This window comes from Olea europaea, chromosome 2 (assembly GCF_002742605.1).
Source record: "Olea europaea var. sylvestris chromosome 2, O_europaea_v1, whole genome shotgun sequence".
Lineage (NCBI taxonomy): Eukaryota > Viridiplantae > Streptophyta > Magnoliopsida > Lamiales > Oleaceae > Olea > Olea europaea.
In genome coordinates, this window is record NC_036238.1 from 25675792 (window position 1) to 25699880 (window position 24089).

General features: G+C 41.0%; 2 protein-coding genes across 3 annotated transcripts; both read left to right on the forward strand.

Annotated features, from left to right (window-relative positions):
• Window positions 1-6673: 6673 nt before the first annotated feature.
• Window positions 6674-10100, forward strand: LOC111368232 (26S proteasome non-ATPase regulatory subunit 9). Of its 2 annotated transcripts, none has more exons than XM_022989481.1 (5): window positions 6674-6937; window positions 7055-7115; window positions 7956-8060; window positions 8640-9000; window positions 9733-10100. In XM_022989481.1, the coding sequence occupies exons 1-5, from the start codon at window positions 6797-6799 to the stop codon at window positions 9752-9754; spliced, it is 690 nt and encodes a 229-aa protein (XP_022845249.1). In that variant the 5' UTR covers window positions 6674-6796; the 3' UTR covers window positions 9755-10100. The 2 variants fall into 2 exon arrangements, with proteins under 2 accessions (XP_022845249.1, XP_022845253.1); XM_022989485.1 differs by having other exon boundaries at window positions 6675-6937; window positions 8652-9000; window positions 9733-10003.
• A 1821-nt stretch (window positions 10101-11921) lies between these two features.
• On the forward strand, window positions 11922-12961 carry LOC111374445. The gene is made up of 5 exons (XM_022997120.1): window positions 11922-11969; window positions 12016-12138; window positions 12192-12434; window positions 12627-12739; window positions 12883-12961. The coding sequence occupies exons 1-5, from the start codon at window positions 11922-11924 to the stop codon at window positions 12959-12961; spliced, it is 606 nt and encodes a 201-aa protein (XP_022852888.1).
• The last annotated feature ends 11128 nt before the right edge of the window (window positions 12962-24089 follow it).

The window sequence follows — 24089 nt, forward strand, 5'->3', positions numbered from 1 at the left end:
GTGCACCCACACCCTAAAACTGCCCATTCTATATAGCCCATGGCCATTAGTTTAAAAAATAGAGTTTTGAAAAGAGGAAATACATAGAAATGACTCTTGAATTGTAGCAAATTTTAAAATTAGCCTTTGACCCATCAAATTAATTAAAAAAAATTAAGTTAAAATATAACTTTACACTAAAATAACGATTTTACCCTTCCGTACTGTAGACTGTTTGAAAGTGAAATCTCTAGCCGATTGATCCAAAAAAAAAAAACGATGCCACAGTTGCCTGAAGAACTGACCAATCAACCACCAACGTCATAGATCATTCAATCGAAGACCTGTACGTAGCACCGGCCGAACTATTCCTGTTAGTTTTGTTGCGCTCGAAGTTTATTGTTTTGTTACAGTTTTCATTCATTATTTTTACATTTATTCCGATTTAATTAGATGAAGATGCATGTAGTTAGATTGTGGGTCATTATGGGGTGAAAAATGTGAATTTTTTGTAATTTTTGAACCTCTCCATCTTCGACAATGGCGATTTTCGGCTAAGGAAAGACGTCGACTGTTAACAATCGGGTTGATTCGACTGTGAAAGGACCGACTGTTAACAGTCGGGCCACGGACTGTGAACAGTCTGGACCGACTGTTAACAGAAGATACATAACTGTTAATAGTCTATACCGACTGTTAAACAGTCAATGGGCCGACTGTTAACAGTTGGTCCAGACTGTTATATATATTTAATTTTAATTTTATTTTTTTTATCAATTTTTATAATTAATTTATTTTTTTATTTGATAAAATAGTAATTATATAATTTATTTAATTTTTATAATTGTCTTTTATTTATATAATTTAATAATTGAATATTATCTAAAATTAACAATTTATTTTGTTCCTTTTAATTTTTGTTTTTATGAAATAATATTTGATTTTTTTTCAAATTTATTTAAATAATATAAATGTTCTTTAAATTTTTTTAAATGTTTTTAATTTGAAATTTTTTATTTGTAAATATATTTTTTAAATGATTACAAGATTAATTTGATTAAATAATAATTATGTTAATTTTTTTATAGTTGGCTTTTTTTTTTTATATAATTTAATAATTGAATAGATAATGTTGTCCGAATTGAACAATTTATTTTGTTCCTTTTATTTTTCTTTTATGAAATAATATTTGATTTTGTTCTAATTTATTTAAATAATATTTATATTTTTTATTGTTTTAAATGTATTTAATTTGAAATTTTTTTGTAAATATATTTTCCAAATGTAATATGCAAGATTAAATTTCTTTATAACTAAATTATTTTAATTTTTAAATTTACATTGAATTTATTTTGTTATTAGCGTCAATGTCTTGCGTATTGTATGGTAGTTATAATTCGGTTGCCTTGATTTTTTGAGATTATGCGTTACTTTATTATCTATTATTCAATATTCTAACATTTGAATTTTTGCAGGATGGAGTATCATTTAGGTGGGGAATTGAGACGGATGACGGGGAAAGCTACTTGGAACAGTAGCTTTGAGAGTTTTACTGCGGTGTTGGAGCTGCTTGATGATCATCACGGAGATATACTGCGACAGTCCTTCTTGTGGACACTGTACCAGATGCGAGAGGTGCAGTACTCAGGACAGATCATCGATGCACTTATATGTCGGCTTTTGAAGCCAGTCGACGGCGATTCCCTCCACTTCGACCTCGGGGTAGGTCGTCAATTTCTCGATATATGAGTTTAGCTTGATCATTGGACTGAGAATTACGGGCGACAATGCAGCCATTGAGAGAAGCAATAGGATGTACGAAACGTACTTCCAGGGACATGGGTCGGCGCATCTACCCGAGTTGATGGTCGCGATCAAGGGGTGCAATAAGATGCTAGATAGATTGAAGCTTGGGCTAGTCTAAATCTACGAGAGTGTAATGAGGTATCATCACAAGAAGACTGCCATCGACATTTTTCATTTGGAAGTTGTTGACGACATTGATGTGTTCATCAACTATCCACGGGGCCGGAGATGCTACGAAAACACCGTACATGTCTTCATTAGATTACACTCGAGGTCGAGGGGATCAATGCGTAAATACGATACATATGGATTGCCCTTAGCGGTGCAGGTAAATGTTTAGTATAATTAAAGTTAAAGTTTCAGTATATTACATTTATGCATAATAAGTTTATGTGTTACAGATTTGGGTATATGAGACAGTCCTTGCACTGGGGGACCGCTTCGTGCGAAGCGAAGGGGAGACACGATACCCTCGGATGCATCATTGGAGATCGTCACGAGCGAAGAGATGTCCAACTGGGAAACAGATATCGGCCATCTTTGACGATCCTCAGGTAAATATTATGCATTTGTGATTTATATTATACGTAGTTTAAATCTGTTTATATGATCGTTGACTAGTTGAAATGTTAATATGTCATCTTGAAGTCATACCCGAGTTGACGAGCGTCGATGGAAGAGGAGACTCGGAGTCTTGTGCGGGATGTAGGCGTTCCTCACACTGAAGACGAGGAAATGTCTGATCCGAGTTTGGACCGAGATTGGGTATGTGAATTAAATATAATTTATTGAATATCGTCGACGTATATATTTATTGAATAATTTTTAATGTTATTTATGTAGGAGGGCGGTCCAGCTGATCGACGATCACCTCCGCCGAGAGTATCGTCGCCACCATTAACATCACCTCTGCCAAAAGCATCATCGCTGCCATTAGCATCGCCTCCACTGAGGGCATAGCCGCCACCATTAGCATCGCCACTGCCGAGGGTATCTTCTTCTCCCTCGTCCAGACACGTCCCCCGTGTATCTCCGACACACAATGATGATTTGTGTGCCCGTCTGACTGGATTTATAAAGTAAATGGAAATATTATTCATTTAACGTACCTGTCTAATTGTCATTTGGGGGAATTTGACTGGTACAAAATTGTCGAGGATGCTCTATGACTCTACACCTGCCACACCTACGCGATCGAGGAAACTCTCCGGTAGATGGTATTCTAGATGTACTTGGACGTCCAGAACCACACGGTTCAACTGCTGATGGCAACAAGTCATAAAACTGGAGAATGTGCTCGGAAACTTCCCACTCGATTTCATTCAGTAGAGGAAATATAGTCTCAGCATATGCTGTTCTCCAAGACTCAGTCGTATAATACAAAAAGCATAATGTTCTGCAAAGCCTCGATACACGGCCACCGCAACTGCATGCTCACATGGAAAACTCTCCAACTGAAATCTCGTACAAGTGCTCGTGTTATCAGTCAATTCCACCATATATGCCGTATTACGTGCACATTGCATGAAGAAGCGGAACTCGTCTAGTGTTTTCACATTCAACTTTCTCGCAACCTTTCCCACCTTAAAGAGTTTCTCCTCTTGAGTTGGGGCCAGCACGCTAGTCCAACTCTGTGATGCTGCACGTCGGTCATGAAACCACTGTTACAGATTGTTACGAATGTTCTCTATCATTGCGAGAATTGATAACTCTCGATCTTTCTTAAACAATGCATTGAGAGACTCCGCATTATTCGACGTTATCACGTTGTATCGACGTCCTGAAAAGTATGACCGCGCCCAATATTCGATCTCCATGTTCGTCAGATACTCCAACGCCGATAATGATTTACTTCCTATCTTGAACATAAACTTATTACACTCTTCAGCACTGTAAGCTTCGGTTGCTCTCCTGAACAATGAAACAATGCCTTTGCCCCGATACCTAGTCTTCAAATTACCCTGTATATGGTACATGCAATACCCGTGACGTGTCTCTGAAAAAACTTCAGTAATACCGTTTATTATAGACTGTCCCCGATCGATTACAAAGGCAAGGTCTTAGACTTCCCCGATCACTTTCCTCAGTTTCGAAAAGAACCAACGCATGGACAGATCATTCTCGGTGTTGACTATGCCGAATGTCATAGGGTAAATTTGGATGTTGGCATTTTGACATGTAGCAATAATTAATTTGCCTTGATATTTAGCTTTTAGAGTTGTACCATCAACAAGAATTACGGGTCGCATTGCATTTTGAAAACCCCGAATACATTGTCCGAGAGCCAGGAAAAAATACTTAAAATAATTATTGCCCCCGTCTCAATAAAAAATGTCGTGCCAGGAGTAGTTGTTCCCATGTTATGGCAATACCTGGCCAATTTAGCATAGCTCTCCTCAGCCGATCCCATTAAATCCTCCAACGCACATTCTTTAGCTTTCCAGGCTTTCTAGTAGCTCATGACCACTCCATATTCTCGACGGACGTCGTTAATGATGTCTGAAGGTCTGTAGATCGTCCGTGGGTCCTGATACTTGTGCATTATCTGTCGACCAATAAACCATGCTCGAGCTTGCCTGTGATCGTTTCAAAGTATTTCCACTTTGTAAGTATGTTCCTGTGAATACTTACGAATTACGAAATACTCATTCGTGTCCATCTTAGTTGCTCTCAAGTGCCAGTTGCAACTGTCTTCGACGCAGGCAACTGTCAACAATGACTTGTTTGATTTCTTTACCTTGAACTCAAAGTTATATTTTAATGCCAGCAGGTGCACAGCTTCCTGCAAATCTTTCTTGGTTTCAAGCAGTTGCTCGACATACAAGTCCTCACATCGGGAGCCACACGGGAAGAATTGGAGGACGGTCTACTTGTTCCAACCTGTGAGCTCCCACCTGACTCATGTCTCTGTCGGGATAAAACAATCAAATTCTCATTTGTAAACTCGTTTATATTCTCATTGTCTTCAACCGTCGACGGAATTCTGCGCGTAACGGCGGCATCACGATCAGAAGCAACTGTCTTAGGAATAACCATATCATCCGCAGGAAGTATCTCCACCATCTCCCAAAAACCTCGATCATTGTTATCCGCCCTATCTGGATCTTCGCGTTCACCTTTGATAACATCCTTCTTAATTAAAGTCACACCAAAAACAGTCGGAGTTCAATGCATTTTATTCAATTCTAATAGACAATTCAATTCGACATCATTAGTAACAAATACCGGTGGCATCGGAATGGATGAATCCCCATAACCATTGAATAGATATCTCAATTGCATATCGTATTGAGATTGATCGACATTCAGCTTATTTTGCAAATTGTATTACATTTCTGAGTATGATGTACTATCTGTTATGAGAATTGCAATACAACCACATATGTCACTCATCCATCTCCATTCCCACCGATTATTTTCATTTAATTCGAAATCACCGAAATAACAGACGGAGATTATCATATCTGCATGAGGAAATAGATTTAATCAACTTCATAATTATAAGAAAAAATCAGTGTCAATAGTCGACTGTCAACAGACAATTGGCTGTTAAACAGCCAAACCATCGGCTGTTAAACAGCTGACAGTCGGCTGTTTAACAGCCAACAGTCAGCCGACTGTTTGGCTGTTTTGCGCACGAATTTTTTTCTCTACGGTTCTAAAGAAAAAAATTATAGATCTGTTCAAATTTTTTTAATTTTTTATAGGTAAGATCTGTTTAAAAAAATTTATACTAACTATTACTACGTCGAAATAAAATTTCTCTATTCAAACGTATACTAATTTATTGAAAACGAAATTAAACATGTGTTAATATACTTAACGATTTGAAGTAATTGATATGAAAAAAAAATCAGCTTCAGCGTTTGAACTTTTTTGAAATGTTGAGGTTCAAGTAGATGAAAGATGAGAGTTTTTTCTGTCTTGAAAGCTCGTTTTGAAGTTTTATAAGTGGGGAAGTGTTTGGTTTTCAATTATTAATTAAAAGAGTAGTAAAGCTCTGTCAACAATACATTGTTTTGTAATTGTATAATAAATTTAATGACATCTTTGGTTTTTACCATTCAAGAGGTCAATGTGATAATATTCATGATTTTCAAAGTCAAAGTGAAATTTTGAACCTTTAACTGGGTCAAATTTAAAAGTACCCCATTTTGAAAATGGTTAAAAGAGTAGAAAAATTGAATTTAACAAGTTTTGTTTTAACTATATATTTCATGAGTCTTTCATTTTAATGGATAACGGTCATATTTTCATTTTAATGAAGAAATAATGGGGCTCAAACATGGCCTAAATTTTAACTATATATTTCACGAGTCTTAAAAATTTTTAATCACACATTTCAAAAATGTCTATAAAAAATCTAATTTTAATTCTCAACAAACACTTATTAATATTATAATGATCACATGGCAAGATACACAATATCCAATCCTCTTAGAGGATTTAACCTAGGGTGGGCATGATGAGTGGTTGGTTCAGTTTTCAGGCCAACTTATAATCATACATATACACGTATATACGCATGTACACACACACACACACATATAAGTCAATCCAAATTGAACATGCTCGGTTCAATTGATTATTCTATTTGGTTTAACCAAATTCTCAAATATGTTTTGATTTCGAAACTCTATAGTTTCCACACACAACACACAAAATTATCGCAAAAATCACCTTAAAATTGCTATACACATATTATTGTAATTCAATATTGCAAAATGAAAAATTTTTTTTGCAGTCAGAAATAAAAAGATAAAAATATGAGATAATTAATGAAAGATAGAAGATAAAAATGTAAAGAAAAATAATTTGAATATAAGTACAAAATTAACATAAAGATGGAGGACGTTTAGCATAATTACCTCTTTTTACAAAGGTGGCGACTAAAAAAAATGGAAAACGGTGGCAATAATCTCTTCTACATTTCGGCAAACCCTAGCAGCAGCTTCTCTGTACTAGCAGGTGATTATAAAGATTTGAAAGAACAATCTGAATTAATTAGAAGATGGTGGGTGCGAATTTGAAAGCAGATGCGATGAATCTGATGGAGAAAAGAAGTGGAATTGAGGCGGAGATGAATGTAATCATCCAGCGCCTCTGCCAGTCCGGCGGCCCTGGCCTCTCTGGAAATCTCCTCGATTCTGAGGTAATTACATATTTTAACCTTTAATTCTTTTCTCTCTCAGTGTAGTTTCGTTATATTTTATCAGTATTCAAACATACAGGCTGAGTGATTCGTTTTCGGTAATTTGTTGATGTGCAGGGGTTTCCGAGGGCAGATATTGATATTCCGGCAGTACGAGCGGATCGCCAAAGACTTTCTGGTACTTTGCTAATTATCCCTTCGTTTTATTCCATAAAATTAGTTGTTATTATTATGTGAGTTGCTATCGTGACATCTTCTTATTCTTTAACTTTAGTTAGCTTATCTTTCTACCTGTTTGCAGCTTCCTTTGCAGTTGTTATTTTTCAGAATATATTTATTATTGTCTGATGCATTTGGGAAAATATTACTTTATTTTTGTTTTTTGTGTCACAGTTGACTCTAAGTAATCACCAAAAGAACGCTAATAACTTTTGTATTTTGAAGGAAATGAATGTACTTGTTTAGCTGTTTTTCTCACAATATTTGTGATGAAGTGGAGATTTTTTATCAATGGGCAACCGAGGAATTTAGGTATTTTCTTTCTGTCTGAAAAAATGCAGCATTATGCGGACGGAAACAATATGGTTCTGTTGATGAACCAGTTAAATATTTTCTCACACACTTGTGTACAGATATGTGTATGTTCTGTTTCTGCTCAGATACAATTGTTTTAAAAAGCATCACTTTCGTTAAATGAATCATCTTTCCTTGTTTTTGTTTTTGCATGGATTTTCAAAAACTGGCATAATTCATTATCTCCATGTGCTCATTTTATAAATACCTCTTGTTCACATGGTAATATGGCAAACAAGAGGCATAGTTGCTTTAGTTATCTAAATAATCGACATATAATCCACATATATGTATATACGAACATTCTCTATAGTTTTGTTTATAAATTGTGATCTTGAATGTATGTGATTATGTAAATTTAGAAATCATTGAAAATCTGACTGTTGCAGCAAATACCATAACTGTATGCAAGCCCATGTCTTTACTCACTTTATTATTGCTTCAGAGCTGCGTAATGATTATGAGGATACTACAGAGAAAATAAATCAAAAAATTCAAGTTTTACATTCTGCTAAGCTTGCTCCAATTAGTGATTCCATCAAAGATCCAGGTGAGTAATTCAGATATTAACTTCACACTGATTGCACTTATTTGAAATTTTTTGCATGCATGACAAGTAATAGAGGCTCATGATTTATTGTTTGCCTCACCAAGTATTCCTCTACAAATTAATTTCTGGTCCTAAGATAAGAATTAAGATCTCTAATCTGCCCTTTTTTTGTGTCTGTAGTTTCTACAGTGAGAGAATTTCTCAACCATTTTATTTTGGTCTCAATGAATATTATAAGTTTTCTGAATCTAAGTCTTAAATGTAGTTTGTCTGTCCTGTGTACATCATACCTTCTGGTTCTTGGGTAGTTTTATGCTGCTCCAGTTCTATCAGTAGGGGGACTGATCCTTGCTTTCCCTTTTGAAGCTCATGGTTCAATGAAATCATGTGGCTTGTTCTGCTTTTTGCTGGTTCCACTTGTACACCAACGGAGTTGCACTTTGATTGCTTATGAATGATGTGTAAAATACAATTTATGGCTCTGTCATCAGCTATTTATGATCTGATTTTTCAATTTTATAATGAATTAGTGTAACACACTACTCTATGCAAGTTAAAGCATTATCTTAATTTCTCTAGGTGTGGTTGCAGGATTAAATACTCAAGAAGGCGATAATCTGGGCACATCTTCGTCTTTTGGCAATCCTATTGCTGGAGGTAGTAACAGTATGGACATGGAGGTAGTTGTTGCCTCTAGCAGACCCTTCGCAATGGTTGATGAAATTACAGAGGGGTCTCCAGCAGCAACAGATGGCTTACAGCTTGGAGATCAGATTGTAAAATTTGGGAATGTGGAAATAGGTGAGAACTTGTTACAGAGGCTTGCTGCTGAAGCTCAGATAAATCAAGGCCATGCAATGCCCGTGGTGATTATGAGGCAAGGTGCTTTGATAAATTTGACCGTGAAACCCAGGTCTTGGTCAGGTCATGGCCTATTGGGGTACGTTACACTTTCATTGTATTTTATTTTTTTAGCTCTTGTTTGAGACTATCTTTCAATTAGTCAATAAATCTCTATTATGCTCGACTGCTTGATAATTCTCGAGGATAGTTTGGAAACAATATTTCTTAATTATAATATGACACCAAATGCCTTCAAGATGACCAAGTGTCGTAAAATGGACAACATCTAATACCATTTTTGTTGTCATTTGATTTTATGAATTGCCTTCCTTAACATTAGAGTGAGATATATACATAAAATTAATGAAGTCCATTTTGGTTGATCAATCATAGGCACCTCTTATATCAACGCGTGCTTTTACTTGCACTTGTGTCTGTCCACCATCGCCTGCGTGTACTGTATCCTTGTGAATCATATTTCAACTGATACTCGTCCTTAAACTCTCACACTAATTTTTATTTTATTATTATTATTATTTTTTTGGGGGGAATAATGTTATTTCATTATTTGTGATTGTTTCATTATTAATATGAAAATCCATCTGATTGATTTTTTTTTTTTTTAATTATCAAAATCATAACTCATAGGATGTAGCATAAGATGATTATAGGATGTAGCATAAGACGATTATGATTATTGTAGTCGCTATGAATAATATTATACTTTTTTTTTTTTTGTTGGGGGGGGGGGGGGGGGGGTTAGGGGTTTTTTTTTTTTTTTTTTTTTTAATTCCAATTAACTCTCAAATAGTTGGATATTTTCTTGCAGATGTCATTTCCGAATCTTGTAATGACTTATTCGTGAGCGCCCCTGATCGGTCTATCTTGTCAAGTCGAAGCTGATATAGAAAGATGGACTTTTCTACTTTGTTGCTATGTATGGCAAATGTTTTGTCATTGAAAAGAACTTCATCTTGTAAAGGATATGTTCATGGATGGATCGTCGATTTGCTGAAGTTTATTTCATTTCAACTATTCTCAAACAATCTTGAGCTAAACATTTACACTATCCTCGACTTAATTATACCTTTCTGACTTCACCTCCATATTCTGTTTTATGACTGATTGTCATTTTATCCAACTTAATCCACTGTAATATCATCTCAAAATTGCTATACAATCTCCGCCAAATTACAACTTCTTGTACCACATTAAAATTATTATTCAACAATATTATTATTATTATTATTATTTATTACATTCATTGAGTTTTTACAAGCAAATAATTTCTCTACGCACCATGCTAGTCGGATTTTGATTTTGTGGAATCCTTCAAAGATGAGATTGAAGTTATGGAGACTAGTTCTCAAGTCATTCACTATCTAGTTATGTGTAAATGTTCTTAAGAGTGAAGTAAAGTGCAATGAGCAGGCAATACCCCATATGAGTTGAAGGATTTTGAGGATTGCTATCTACAAGTTGGTCTTACGGATGTAAGGTCCATAGGATGCTTTTATACATGGACCAATAACTCGGTCTGGAGTAAGATTGATAGAGCTGTAGTGAATGATGAATGGGGGCAAGCTGGACTCAATATCCCTGAATTTTTGTTATTTTATAATACATATAAAACGAAATCTTGGTTTATACCAAGCAAATTACTTTTTTAAATTTGAATAGAAATGAAAATAGTAATGAAAATCAAAATGAAAAGATTAATGAAAAGCAAAAGGGAAGTTTTTTGATACCATCGAATAAAAAAATAAAGAATCGAAATCAAGAAGAAATATAAACCACAAGCCAAGGGGATCTTGGATCCGTTCTTTCAGATTTTCAACCATCGGGATGCCTATCCGATCACTGTCCATGTATTGTCTCACTTTTTGGACAAGATGGGAGTAAGAGAAAATCATTTCGATTCTTCAACATATAGACTAATCGTATGGACTTCCACGACTTAGTTCAAAGCAGTAGGGAGTTGCAAGAAGCTGTAAAGTCTCAAAGGGGTCCTTAAGAGGCTTAATGACAAATACCTTGGACATATTTTTGCTAGAGTTGAATCTGCCGCAAGGGAACTAAAGTCAGCAGGATGGAATTACATGATGATATAACTAATTCTCAACTTCAGTGTAAGGTGGCTCGATTGAGAAAACAAGCCAGGGACTTAGGTGAAACAGAAAGGAGCTTTTATTACCAAAATGTTAAATGTGAGTACTTGAAATATAGTGACAAATGCTTCGAGTTCTTTCACTTGGTGGTCAAGAAGAGCACGAAAAGTAACTATATTGCAGGGACGGAGCTTACACTACATTGCAAGATCAAGTAACTAAATTCACAAAGTTTTATGCTGATTTGCTGGGCACGAGCAGCACGCTACAACCTTTTGATATTGGTATATTGCAGAATGGTCCGCTAGTTTCATTGGAACAAGCACAAGACCTTGTACAGGACATTTCGAGGCAAGAGATTAAAGAAACACTATTTGGTATAGGAGATGACAAATCCCGGGGCTGAATGGTTATTTGTCATGTTTCTTTAAAAGTTTTGTGAGATTTTTGGGAGTGATATCATGGATTCGATTGAAGAATTTTTCTCCTCAAGGTCTTTACTTAAGCAAACCACTAACACTGTCATTACAGTGGTACCAAAGGCTACTCATTCACCTACTATTAGGGACTATCGACTGATTGCTTGCTGCAATGTGTTTTACAAAGTTATAACCAAGATTCTTGCTTCTCTCTTGCAGCATATTCTCGATACTATTGTGGATCAAGCACAAGCTGCATTTGTGAAGGGGCGTAATATGATTGAAAATAATCATCTTGCTCAAGAACTTGAGGCAATATGACCGTAAAAGGGTTGCTCCTAGATGCCTACTTAAGATTGATCTAAGGAAGGCATATGATTCGGTCAATTAGGACTTTCTTAGATCCGTTCTTGAAGGGTTGGAATTCCTTAGAATATTCATTGATTCGGTGATGGATTGCATTACTACACCTTCATACTCCATTGCACTAAATGGTGACTTACATGGGTTTATTAAAGCGAAAAAGGGCCTTCGGCAAGGTAATCCTATTTCTCTTTTTTTTTTGTTTGTGTTATCTTTGAATAGTTTTCAAGGAAGTTAAAGGAAGCAACCGAGAATAGCGATTTCTACTATTATCCAAAATGTGGCCCCCTAAAGATTACACGCTTGGCATTTGCGGAAGACTTGATGCTTTATGCTAGAGCAGATGTAACTTTTGTGCCATCTTGATGGATTGTCTATCTTACTTTGGGCATACTTAGGGACTAAAGATGAGTACAGCCAAATCTAACCTATATACAATTGAAATTCATGGGGCAACAGTCAGAGAACATCTAAAAGTTAGCAAATATACCGAGGGTTCAATACCATTCCGTTACTTGGGCATTCCACTTGCAGCCATAAAACTCAAAGTCAGCTCTTATGCTCCATTTATGGACAAAATTTCAGTATCTGTTTGTTCATGGACAAGCTCATCGGTGTCTTATGCTGGGAGAGCGAAACATGTGAGATCCGTGCTTAAAAGTGTTGAATATTTTTGGTTGTCTATCTTTTCAATCCTACCTACAGTTACTTTCTAGAATTATTACACTTTACCGAAATTTTCTTTAGGGATCTAAAATGTTGTTGGTAGCATAAACGAATGTTTGCCTTTCAAAAAGTGAGGGAGCCTTGAATTTGGAGACATCAAATGCTAGAATTTTGTCTTGCTTACAAAATCACTTTGGAACATCCATAAGAAGAAGGATTCACTGGATCAATCATGTTTACTTGAAAGGGACAACAATCTGGGACTTTCCATCAAGAAAAGGTGACTCCCCGTTGCTTAGAAAACTGACCAGGGACAGAATTGGCCAGCCTGAAAGAATTGCTCAAGCTACTTCGGACTGATTATCGAAGTAGGTTGTTGGAGGTAACTTGAACAGCTCACACACATATGATTTCTTCATACAGACAGGGAACAAGAAGGCTTGAGCTGGGGATGTTTGGAATTATTGCATTATTCCTAAACATTCATTCATCTTGCGGATAAGCGCCCAATCAAAGCTCCTAGCCAAAGGTAAACTATTGCATCTTGATATCAATAGAAATTGTGTATACTGAGGATCACATGAGGAATCTGGCCAGCACCTATTCTTCCAATATTCATTCAATTCATCCATCTGGGGCTACGTTAGAGCATGGCTAGGGATTACACGCTGAATGACGACAATTGGCAGCACATTAAATTGAATAAAAAAGGAGGTATGCAGGACATCTTGGCATAGCGAGGCAAAGAGGATTGCTCTTGCATATACCATCTATCAAATATGGATAGCTAGGAACAGGAAGATCTTTGAGATTCTACGACCGCATGTGGATAGAATTATTGAAAGGATCAAAACACGTGTACAAGGTAATGTTTACAATGTATCTTTATGTTTTAACTCAACTTGAAACTTAAACGATTGGTTTTTAATTTGTAATTTTTGATGCATTTTTTGATATTCGTTGCTTGGGGATGCCCAATATAGTTTTACTCGTCTTATGATTGATATATATTCACATTAATCAAACAAAAAAATGTTAATTTGCGGAAAGCACGTAAAGTAGCACTCTCTTATAGTCAATGAATTAATTCTTATTAAGAGTAAAAGTCTAACCTGGCAAACCAATCACCTTTTCATGGTTAATTTCATTGTCATAATTATTATATCACTCTCTCTAAACCATCATTAATATTGTTACGTGTTCGCACACTTGGGCAACCCACCAGGGCCCACAGTCAACTCATGCTGAACCACGTGGAACTCAATCCGAGGTGATTTGCATAGCCGAGGCCCACAAACCGAGGTCCACAAATGCCTAAGCACATATACATCGAGGCCCATTTATCATTGCCTCATGAGGAGCTCCCGAAGTCCATATGCCGAGACCCTGTTTGCCGAAGCTCTGTAGCTGAAGTGACAGTTTCCGAAGCGCAAAGCAACATCTCCCATAGATATCTCTCCCAAGAGATCTTCTGCACAAAGATCTTACTTGAATAATTGATAAGACGTTTGTCATGAGTGTAAATGTTAAGTCTTGTCACTAGTAGAGGCGGCTCTGCCAATCAATAATTGTATAACAGGCTAGGTGCGGCTGATGTCTACAATTTGACATGTAACTCAACCGGATGAGGCCACGTGTACCCCGAACCAAAGGTCACAATCTAACTTGTGACACTATAAATACTTCCCCATATACCCCATACAAAGGCTAATGTAAGAATCAATACAAAAAACTGCACTTTACTCAACTCTCTCTTATTATCTTGCAACATAATACGAGTTTGCACATTTTTACATATACATTTACAAACATCGATCGGTAATTATTGTACAATCGGTCTACCATCATCTTGCGGGATTCCAAACGTTCTGATCCAGCGTCGTTGAGCTACTCCCACGCCCTTGATCTGTCCTTGTTAGATCGTCCACGTGTCCTTGTGTGTTGGACTTCTGCTCACGTGTGCGCAAGTGGGTCCGGTATCTGTTGGCAACATTTATTGGGGTCAACAGATTGGCGCCGTCTGTGGGAAACTATACCATAACCACAAACAACCTTGTGGTGAAAGCTTGTTAAAGAAGAACATTTGGGCATCCCCCTTGAAAAATGATTTGTTCTTAAAAAAGAACAAGAGGAAGCCCCACGACTTAGCAAAAATCTGAAGGGTAAGACACAAAGAAAATGAGTTCAAACGAAAATACACTCCCCAGGAGGGTAAGAGAAAATGCTAATGTGTCCCCTCAAGCAGTAGCCCCAGCAGCTCGACATAGACCCCATCACAACCACCGAAGAGGTGGAATGCGTGTGACTGCCATATTGTTAAGAGAAATGGTCGCCATGGCAGCTAACATGAGGGACATTGCTAGCCAAAACATGGCTATGAGGGAACTTATGGCCTCCTCCATACATCCCTCAAGGGCAATACTAGCAAGAAGATGAAGTTCAAAGCCATAGGGTTACCTCGCCAGACTATAGCTGAGGTGTAAGCCCATTTGAAAGGGAAGTAGAAGTTGACACTCCAACTACGCTTCCGACCGACCTATCGAGGCCCCTTTTCACCATGATAACTTTCCACCTCCGTATGAGCAAGAGCAAAGACATATGAGGTCAGGTAGTGTATTTGACAGAATTAGCCCCGCTGAATGAAGCTCAGACAACAATAGGATCACGAGCCTTGGATAAGGCCATCGCCTCCACCTCCAATGCCTCAACAACCGAAGGAAAGGTATGAAAATACCCCCCTGTTGCTCCGCCTAGAAATAGGAGCCAAAGGAGGGAGGAAGAGGCAAGGAATCGTCCCAGAACCTCTCACCAACCACCGAGGTATGAGGCTGAAGAAAATGATTCTGATGAGTAGCAGAGGTCCTGTGATTTGGACGATGATGATGAAAACTTGTCATTCTCAAGGGAACTAAGGAGCGCCCATGTCCTGAACCACTATGTTATGCCAAAGATACCAAAGTATGACGGAAGAGGCGACCCAAAGAAGCATCTGAATGCTTACAAAACTCACATGAGCCTAAGGAGCACCACCCCAGCTGTGAAATGCAGAGCTTTCCACTTAACACTTAGCGGAGCAGCTGAAATTTGGTATAGTAGGTTACCACTTGGGAGTATAAGAAGTTGGCCTGAATTCAAGACGACATTCTTGAAGAGGTTTGCTGTGAGCAAAGAGGGAGAGGCTCCCATCCAACGTCTCCAAGACATGAGACAGGCACATGGGGAGTCCCTAAAGAGCTTCCTATCACGTTTCACTGATGAGATGACATATTGTGTGCAACTCACCGATCGTGAGGCGTTATCCGCATTGAGAGGAGGTCTGAACATGAACACCCTGCTTAGGAGGGACGTGCAAAATCAAGATTCCACCACCTATGATGCCTACTCGAGATGATGAAACGGGAAATCATCAATGAAAAATTAATTGAGCATAGGAAGAGGGCAAATAGAGGCTTCCCACCTCCTCAAAGGCAGCGTGCTAGAGGGCCGACCTCCCACTTGATGGACTATCAAATGAACCAAGTTGGTAATGAGAGTTTTGGGTAAGCACTGGCCATCACCACTCTTAACACTGTCCCTACATTGGCATATGAGGATATCAATCCAGTCACCGACACCCAGCAGATGAGAACTTCGTAAGGATCCCGTAGAGGTAGAGGCCGAGGTCGAGGTTCAGGACCTAGAAATAGGTCGAATCAAAATCCACCTAGATACTGTGTATACCATCGGTCCTATGGACACGACACAGCAGATTACCAAGACTACGCTCACCGCTCCCGGCAAGAACCCCTAAGGGACATAAATGCATCGCCCCAGGCGAACATGCCCCTGCCAAGGTACGATTACCGACATGGGCGTGAAGAGGCCGCTCCACGTCAAAGGGATGTCTCTCCATGACAAAGGAAGTGTGTTGTAGAGAGGCCCAGGGAAGGGCGCAGACATCGAAGAAATCGATAAACTAAGAATGAGGCCCCTATTCACGAGGTGGATACCATTTTTGGAGACCCTTATGTAGGCAGTAAAACGCGGAACGCCAAAAGGAATTGTGCCCGTGAGGCCAAGCGCCCCCCGCTTACCAGCTATATTGTGGGCCACGGCTCCCAAAGAGATCAAGTTCCACCTATTGTCTTCACCCAGGAGGACACTGAAGGGGTTCATCACCCCCACTGCGATGCACTGTGGTAAGAGCAGTCATAGCCCGGAATGGGCTCAAACGAATGTTGGTTGACAATAGAAGCTCCGTCAACATTCTATTCGGATCCACCCTTGACAAGATGATACTGGACCATGAGTTAACATCCACCACCACCCCTTTGTACGAATTTACTGAAGACAACATTACTCCGAGAGGAAAAATCACACTCGCGGTAGAGATGGGAGAGTCTCTCCAAACCATGATGAATTTCATGAAATTCCTCGTTGTCGATAGCCGATTGACCTACCACGGAGTATTGGGTAGACTGGCCTTGAAAGAATTGGGAGCTATCATGCATGAAGTTCCTGACTGAAAATAGGGTGGCAATGGTGAGAGGCGACCAAAGAGGCTCAAGAGAATATTATTTAAGCTCCATCAGAAAAGTAGAGCCCCGGGACGTCCATGTAATCATTGCCGACGTAGTTATGGCTGATGCCCCAGGTGATACTCCTGCCGAACTGAAAGATATCGAAATGATTGACGTACGACCCAATCCAGAAGTATTGGTAATCGATGAGATTGATCTCCGCATAATTGAATACGAACCTCAAGTATCCCCAGTTGAGGAACTTTAGAGCTTCTCGGTGGACTCCCGAGACCCATCCAAATTGTTGAAGGTGGCCAGGGGTTATCTAGCACTACAAAAGAAAAACTCAAGGATTTTCTAAGTAGGAACCTCGATATCTTTGCTTGGAGACATGAGGATATGGTAGGCATAGACCCCAAGGTCAGTTGCCACCACCTGAAAATTGATCACAAGGTTGTCCCGCATAGACAAAAACGGACAGTCCCCAATCCTGAGAGGTACGAGGCCCTGAAGGAAGAAGTTCAGAAGCTCATCCACAATGGCTTCATAAGGGAGACCACCTCTCCGAGGTGGGTCTCCAATCCAGTTTTAGTAAATAAACATAATAGCAAGTAGAGGGTGTGCATCGATTTCACTAACCTCAACAGAGCTTGCTCGAAGGACAGCTTTCCACTTCCAAGGATTGACCAACTGGTAGACTCCACAGTGGGCACGAGTTATTAAGCTTCATGGACGCATACTCCAGTTACAATCAAATCCTCATGCACCCGACCGATGAGGAACACACATCCTTCATCACAGACCGATGTCTTTACTGTTACAAGATGATGTCCTTCGGGTTGAAAAATGCTGGAGCAACATATCAAAGGCTCGTTAACAAAATGTTTGTAGACCTCATCGGCAAGACAATAGAGGTCTACGTAGACGACATGTTGGTAAAGAGTTTGGAAGCTGGGGACTACATAACGTACCTCAACAGTACTTTCCAAATCTTGAGAAAATATAGGATGAGGCTCAACCCCCTCAAATGCGCCTTTGGAGTGACCTCCGATAAATTCTTAGGATACATGGTCAACCAACGTGGTATTGAAGCCAACCCTAAGAAGATTGAGGCCCTATGCAAGATGAGATCCCCCCAAAAGCCAAATGAGGTGCAAAGCTTGACTGGACGAGTGGTCGTGCTGAGCCGCTTCGCTCCAAGGCTACGGATAAATGCCTCCCATTTTTCAAAGCGCTAAAAGCTGGGAAGAAGTTCCAGTGGAATGAGGAATGTGAAGAGGCCTTCCAGGGCTTGAAAAGGCACCTAAGGTAGGCCCCTCTCCTTTCCAAACCAAAGTCCGGTGAAATCCTACAACTGTATCTAGCAGTCTCCAATGAGGCCATTAGTGCGGTTCTAACCCAATAAGACGGAACCACCCAACTCTCCGTTTACTACACAAGTAAAGCACTCCTATCGTCGAAAACCCGCTACCTCGATATGGAGAAGCTTGCTTTGACCATGGCCTCCAGGAAGTTGAGACCCTACTTCCAAGCCCATACCATCCACGTGCTGACAAATTTTCCCCTAAGGCAGGTACTCCAAAAGCCCGATGCCTTAAGGAGATTATTGAAATGGGCGGTGGAGCTAAGTGAGTTTGACCTCGTGTTCAAGGCTGGGGCAGCCATCAAGGGCCAAGCCTTAACTGACTTTGTGGCAGAATTCACCAACTTACCTGAGGTGGATGAAATCATGGAACAAGCCCAGCCCCCAACATGGAACCTATTTGTTGATGGGTTGGCTGGGGACGTCAGCTCAGGTGCCGGAGTTGTCCTCATCAGTCCGAAAGGTCACAAGCTGAACTCGACGATGAGGTTCGGGTTCAAGGCCACCAACAATGTAGCAGAATACGAGGCGCTTCTCGCAGGCCTCAGGTTAGCCAAAGAAATGCAAGTAAAGAGGCTACTCATCAGTAGTGACTCCCAGCTGGTCGTTAGCCAGGTCAACGGTAACTTCTCAGCCAGGGACAAAACAATAGCCTCCTACTTGAAAATGGTAATGAACCTCATCCCATCCTTTGAAAAGTTTGAGTTGAACCAGATCCCCGACGGCGAAAACGCATATGCGGATGCACTCTCGAAACTTGCAAGTAGCAAGGATTTCGAACTACTCACAGTAGTTCCAATAGAACACCTCTTTATGCCGTCAACTAAGGCCCCCAATGTAATATGGGTCACTGGGACTCCTACCTGGATGCAGCCCATCGTGGCATACCTCAAGGATTAGGTACTTCCCACTGACAAGCATAAGGCCTACAAGCTAAGGAGGAGGTTAGCCCATTTCCTCTTCATTGATGATGTACTCTATAAGAAGAGCTTCTCCTTTCCACTCTTACGATGCGTCGGAGGAGAAGAGGCTACCTACATCTTAAGAGAAGTCCATGAGGGTGTGTGCGACAACCACTTTGGAGGTCTATCTTTGGCACAAAAGATACTGAGATAGTGGTACTACTGGCCTACCTTAAAAAGGGACACCCTCGAGTTTGTAAGAAAATGTGACAAATGCCAACGATTCTCTCCTGTCCAAAGATAACCATTGCAAGATTTGACCGCGGTCTCCAGCTCTTGGCCTTCCTCGAAGTGGGGGTGTAGACCTCATAGGTCCTCTACGAAAAGGCAAAGGAGGTGCGAGCTTCATAATTGTGGCCATTGATTACTTCATGAAGTGGGTTGAAGCTGAACCACTGGCAAAAATTACAGAAGTCAACACTTCCAAGTTCTTGTGGAAGAATATCATATGTCGGTTCGGGATTCCCTACTCGATTGTCTCAGACAATGGTAGACAGTTTGACAACAAGAAGGTCAGAAGTTTTTGTAAAGAACTTGGCATCAAGAATCACTTCTCCATGCTTCACCACCCACAAGCAAATAGCCAGGTTGAGGCTGTGAACAAGACAATCAAGCACGTCTTGAAAAGGAAGCTCAATGTGTCAAAAGGGGCCTAGGTGGATGAGTTGCCACAGGTTCTTTGGGCAATTCGAACCACTGCGAGAACCCCAACAGGGGAAACACATTTCCTCATGGCATATAAAACTGAGGCGATGAGCCCCATCGTGGTCGGACTTCCATCTCCATGACGTCTGCATTTCAGTGAGATAACAAACGATGAGCTTTGCAGGTGCGACCTCGACTTTATTGAAGAAAGGAGAGATGAGGCCCAGCTGAAGCTCGGCACATATCAAAGAAAGATGACGGAGTACTTCAACTCAAAGGTAAAGAAGAGGTCATTTCAAATCAATGACTTAGTCCTTAGGAGAGTTTTCCTCTTCTCGAAGGAACCTGGCACCGATTTCCTGGGCCCGGATTGGGAAGGTCCATATAAAATCAGAGAGGAGATCCGTCTCGGGACCTACTGGATTGAAGATATGAACGACAAGGCATAACCCTGTCCATGGAACATTGAGCACCTTCGAATCTATTATCAATGAATGTACTACCTCACTGGACGATCTTTCCTAGCTTATGTAACTTCCATGATTCAATAAAATTATCCATAATTGAATTCACGTCACATTGTGTCGTCACCTCGGAGGAGAGGCCATCGTCCCATCTTTAGGCCACCTCGTTTGAACTCCGATGCACATTCACTTGCCTCCCTTTGGCAAGGCTAAACGCCAAAGGGAAAAGCCTCAGCATGGCTGAACCATCCACCATGTTGGGAAGTGTCATCACCTGGGAGGAGAGGCCAGCGTCCATCTTTGGACCACCTTGTCTGAACTCCGAGGCGCATTCACTTGCCTTCCTTTGGCGAGACTGAATGCCACTAGGAGAAGCCTCAGCTGGCTGAACCATCCACCATGTTGGGAAGTGTCATCACCTCGGAGGAGAGGCTAGCGTCCCATCTTTGGGCCATCTCGTCCGAACTCTAAGGCGCATGCAATTGCCTTCATTTGACGAGGCTGAACGCCACTGGGAGAAATCTCAGCATGGCTGAACCATCCACTATGTTGGAAAGCGTCATCACCTCGGAGGAGAGGCCATCGTCCCATCTTTGGGACACCTAGTTTGAACTCGGAGGCGCATGCACTTATTTATGTGCAAAGCTCAACCACTACTAGTTTTACTCAACTACCTTTCGAATTAGACAACAATATTCCTAGTTCGGCTGAAACACGGTCCAGTCAGGATCCATTCAGGTTACAATTATTAAGCTTAAGTACAATTCATTTGCTTAAGTCCAATACTGTTCATGGCTCGTGAGGCTTGCGTACAATTTACTTGTTCAAGTGATTGGAGTTAAGATAACAAGTTAAAGTTATTTAGTTCTTCAATCAACATTCAGTTCAATTGCTTGACGAGGCCAATGTACTTTGGAGAAAAACAACATTGAATGAAAAAGGATATTATATTAATTTACAGTCAAGATTACAACAGGGGGCCCAAGGCCAGTACATCAGAAATAACTGAAAAGAAAATTATCCTAAGCCTGCGATGACAGTGGAGGTGCCTCAACAGCCGAGGCCTCCGCAGCTTGAGCATCAAAACTTCCTTCTTCTGCCTCCGCCACTTCATCTCCAACCGCTTCATCAGCTGGGTTTGAGGCATTTCATCTTCAAACTCCGACCTCAGCTGTGACAGGTCTTGATTTGGGTAAAGCTCCTCAGCCCTTTCCATCATCTCGGCATAGGCAAAATTTCTCCAGTAAGTGTTGAAGCTCTTGTACTCTTCGATATTGTGGAAGTTCGCAATGTAGTCTTTCACAACCTCTTCCCACGCCTCATGGACCTCCTCCCCAGCCTTGGTTGCATCATCAACGTACCACTTTATCTGGCCCTCCAAGAACTTGTAGGCATCTTGGGCCCCAACCAGCTCCAAATTTACCTTCTCTAAGGCTTCGGCGGTCACCTTTTGGTAGTGATTGGAAACCTCCACTTTCTTAGTCAATGAGGCCACCTCGCACTAGGACTCATACACCTCATTCTTCAGTGCCTCGATTTGAGTCAAGGCAGACTCCAGCTTGGCCACATCTTCAAGTTTTTGGGCCCTCACTTCCTCCACTTCGGCTCTAGCCCCCTTCAACTCCTCTATAAGGGAGGCCATCTTCTTCTCCGAGGACTGGGTCCTCGTTTGAAAGTTAGTAAGGACCTCCCTTCACTCCAGTGCGAGGCCAAAGGTCCTCACACTTTGACTCACCAGGGCCCTTGTTAAGTCCGTTGCGTCACATGAGGAGGCATGCAATTGCCACCGAACTATCTAGAATTTGTAGAAGCATTTTGTAGCACTTCGGATCTCAGGTGGCAGAGCCTCCACCAATGCTGGAGCCAGAACGTCCTCCCTTCCGACAAGGAAGCTCGGAGACTTCCCTTGTACCTTCATAGGCCTCTGTTTGGCGGTCTCCTCCTCCGCCGGCTCAGTTGCCCTTCTCGCAGCCTCCTCCTTTGCTTCCTTAGCCTCGGCTCGTCGAACCATTTCTATTTTTACCGCTTTCAAGGCGGATGTAAGGAGCTTTAGTTGAGTGACTTCTATGCCTTCATGGGACACAGAGGTCTCAAATTTTCCTGACGAGCTGGTGACATGCACCAACTTCCTCTTCTTCGACTCCTCGGGGACTTTCTCCTTCCCCCCAGGCTCTTTAGCCTTCTCCGGCCTCTGAGGTGTCCCCTTTTCTGGAGCCCTCGAACTGCCATCCTTAAAGAGGCGCTCGACCCTTCCTCGAACCTCTTTGGCACCACTGGACCCCGACTTCAAGGGCCTCGCCTTCATAGTAGATGTGACCTTCAGTATAGAGGCCATATCGGGGGCTGGATACTCTCACCTCTTGAACTTGTCTGCAGAACATGTCAACGCATCAACATCAGAACGAAAAGCAAGAAATACACTAAGAATAGGAGCTTCTTACCCTTGGAGGCCATCAGTTCGAAATCAAGGAAGTAGCGACTTCGGTCGAAGTGGAGAAGCTTGAGAGGCCTCTTGTAAACGTACTCTATCACTTCGAACTCCTCCTTGCTCAGCTCGAACCTCATACTACTATCTACAAACGAAGCCTCACCAGTTAGAGAAAAAATAAATTTAAATACAGAATGCAAACTACTTAGCTGGGAGACTCACGAGTTTCGTAGTACTAGGTCGGTACTGTGCAAGCCAGTGCTGTGTCTCCCTCCACTGCCTACCACCCACCCCTCACCCAAAACCACGACTCCTTCCACCCCTTAATGGAAGAAGGCAGCCCCACCACAAATGGTGCATGAGCCCCCAAGGAGTCAAGTAATACCACCCCTTGACTCCTTACCTATTACCCTAGGCTAGAATAGGGTCATGAAGACGTGAAGAGGCATGTCCTCCCCAAGTGAAACTTCCTTCCATAGGAAGTACGAGCCGACCAAATGGCTCCACCCATTTGGTAGAACCTGGGTCGGCGACAGCTTGAAGTTCCTCAGCACCGCCCTAAAGAAGGGGTGCAAAGGAAGAAGCATACCTGCTTTAAACAGTTACTCGCTCACCACCACGTAACCAGGCCTCGGATAGCAGGCCCGCTCATGGGCCTCGGGTACTAACATCTCTACATAATGAGGTACACAGTACCTCTCCCTAATCTCCCCCAACCTCTTCCCTGTCATGTTCGAAGGGACTTTAGACACCCCCCATTCCACACTATAATCTATTGCCTCTTCGATCATATTATACTGCTCAACCTCGGAGTCCCCCCTGTATCTAGCACCCTGACCGAATGATGCGACAGTGGCCAACTCCCTACTCGAGGTGGACTCCATTTCAGAAAACGACTAAGAACACAATACAAGGGATTTTCTATAAAAAATACCTACGGGGTTACTACGCTGACGAAATGCTACCGAAAAATTAGGGGATAAAGAGCTTTGACGCTGGAAAACCTTAGCTTTGGAAGAAAATTTGGATTGCAAAGGGTAGAAAATCCAAGACAATGAGAGTCTCTCGCCTTTTATAAAGGGCCAAGACGAACCCCAACCGTCTGATCGAAGCCCATCCAATCTGAACCCTTCATTCTTAATCAAATCCGAGACGTAGAATTCAGACGATTTTTCAAACCTATGCCTCAGATTTAAGTGTGTCCCCCACGCACCTCCTCCAACGCGTCTGCTTCTAGAAGCTCCAGCTGTTCTCATGATTACGATTTTA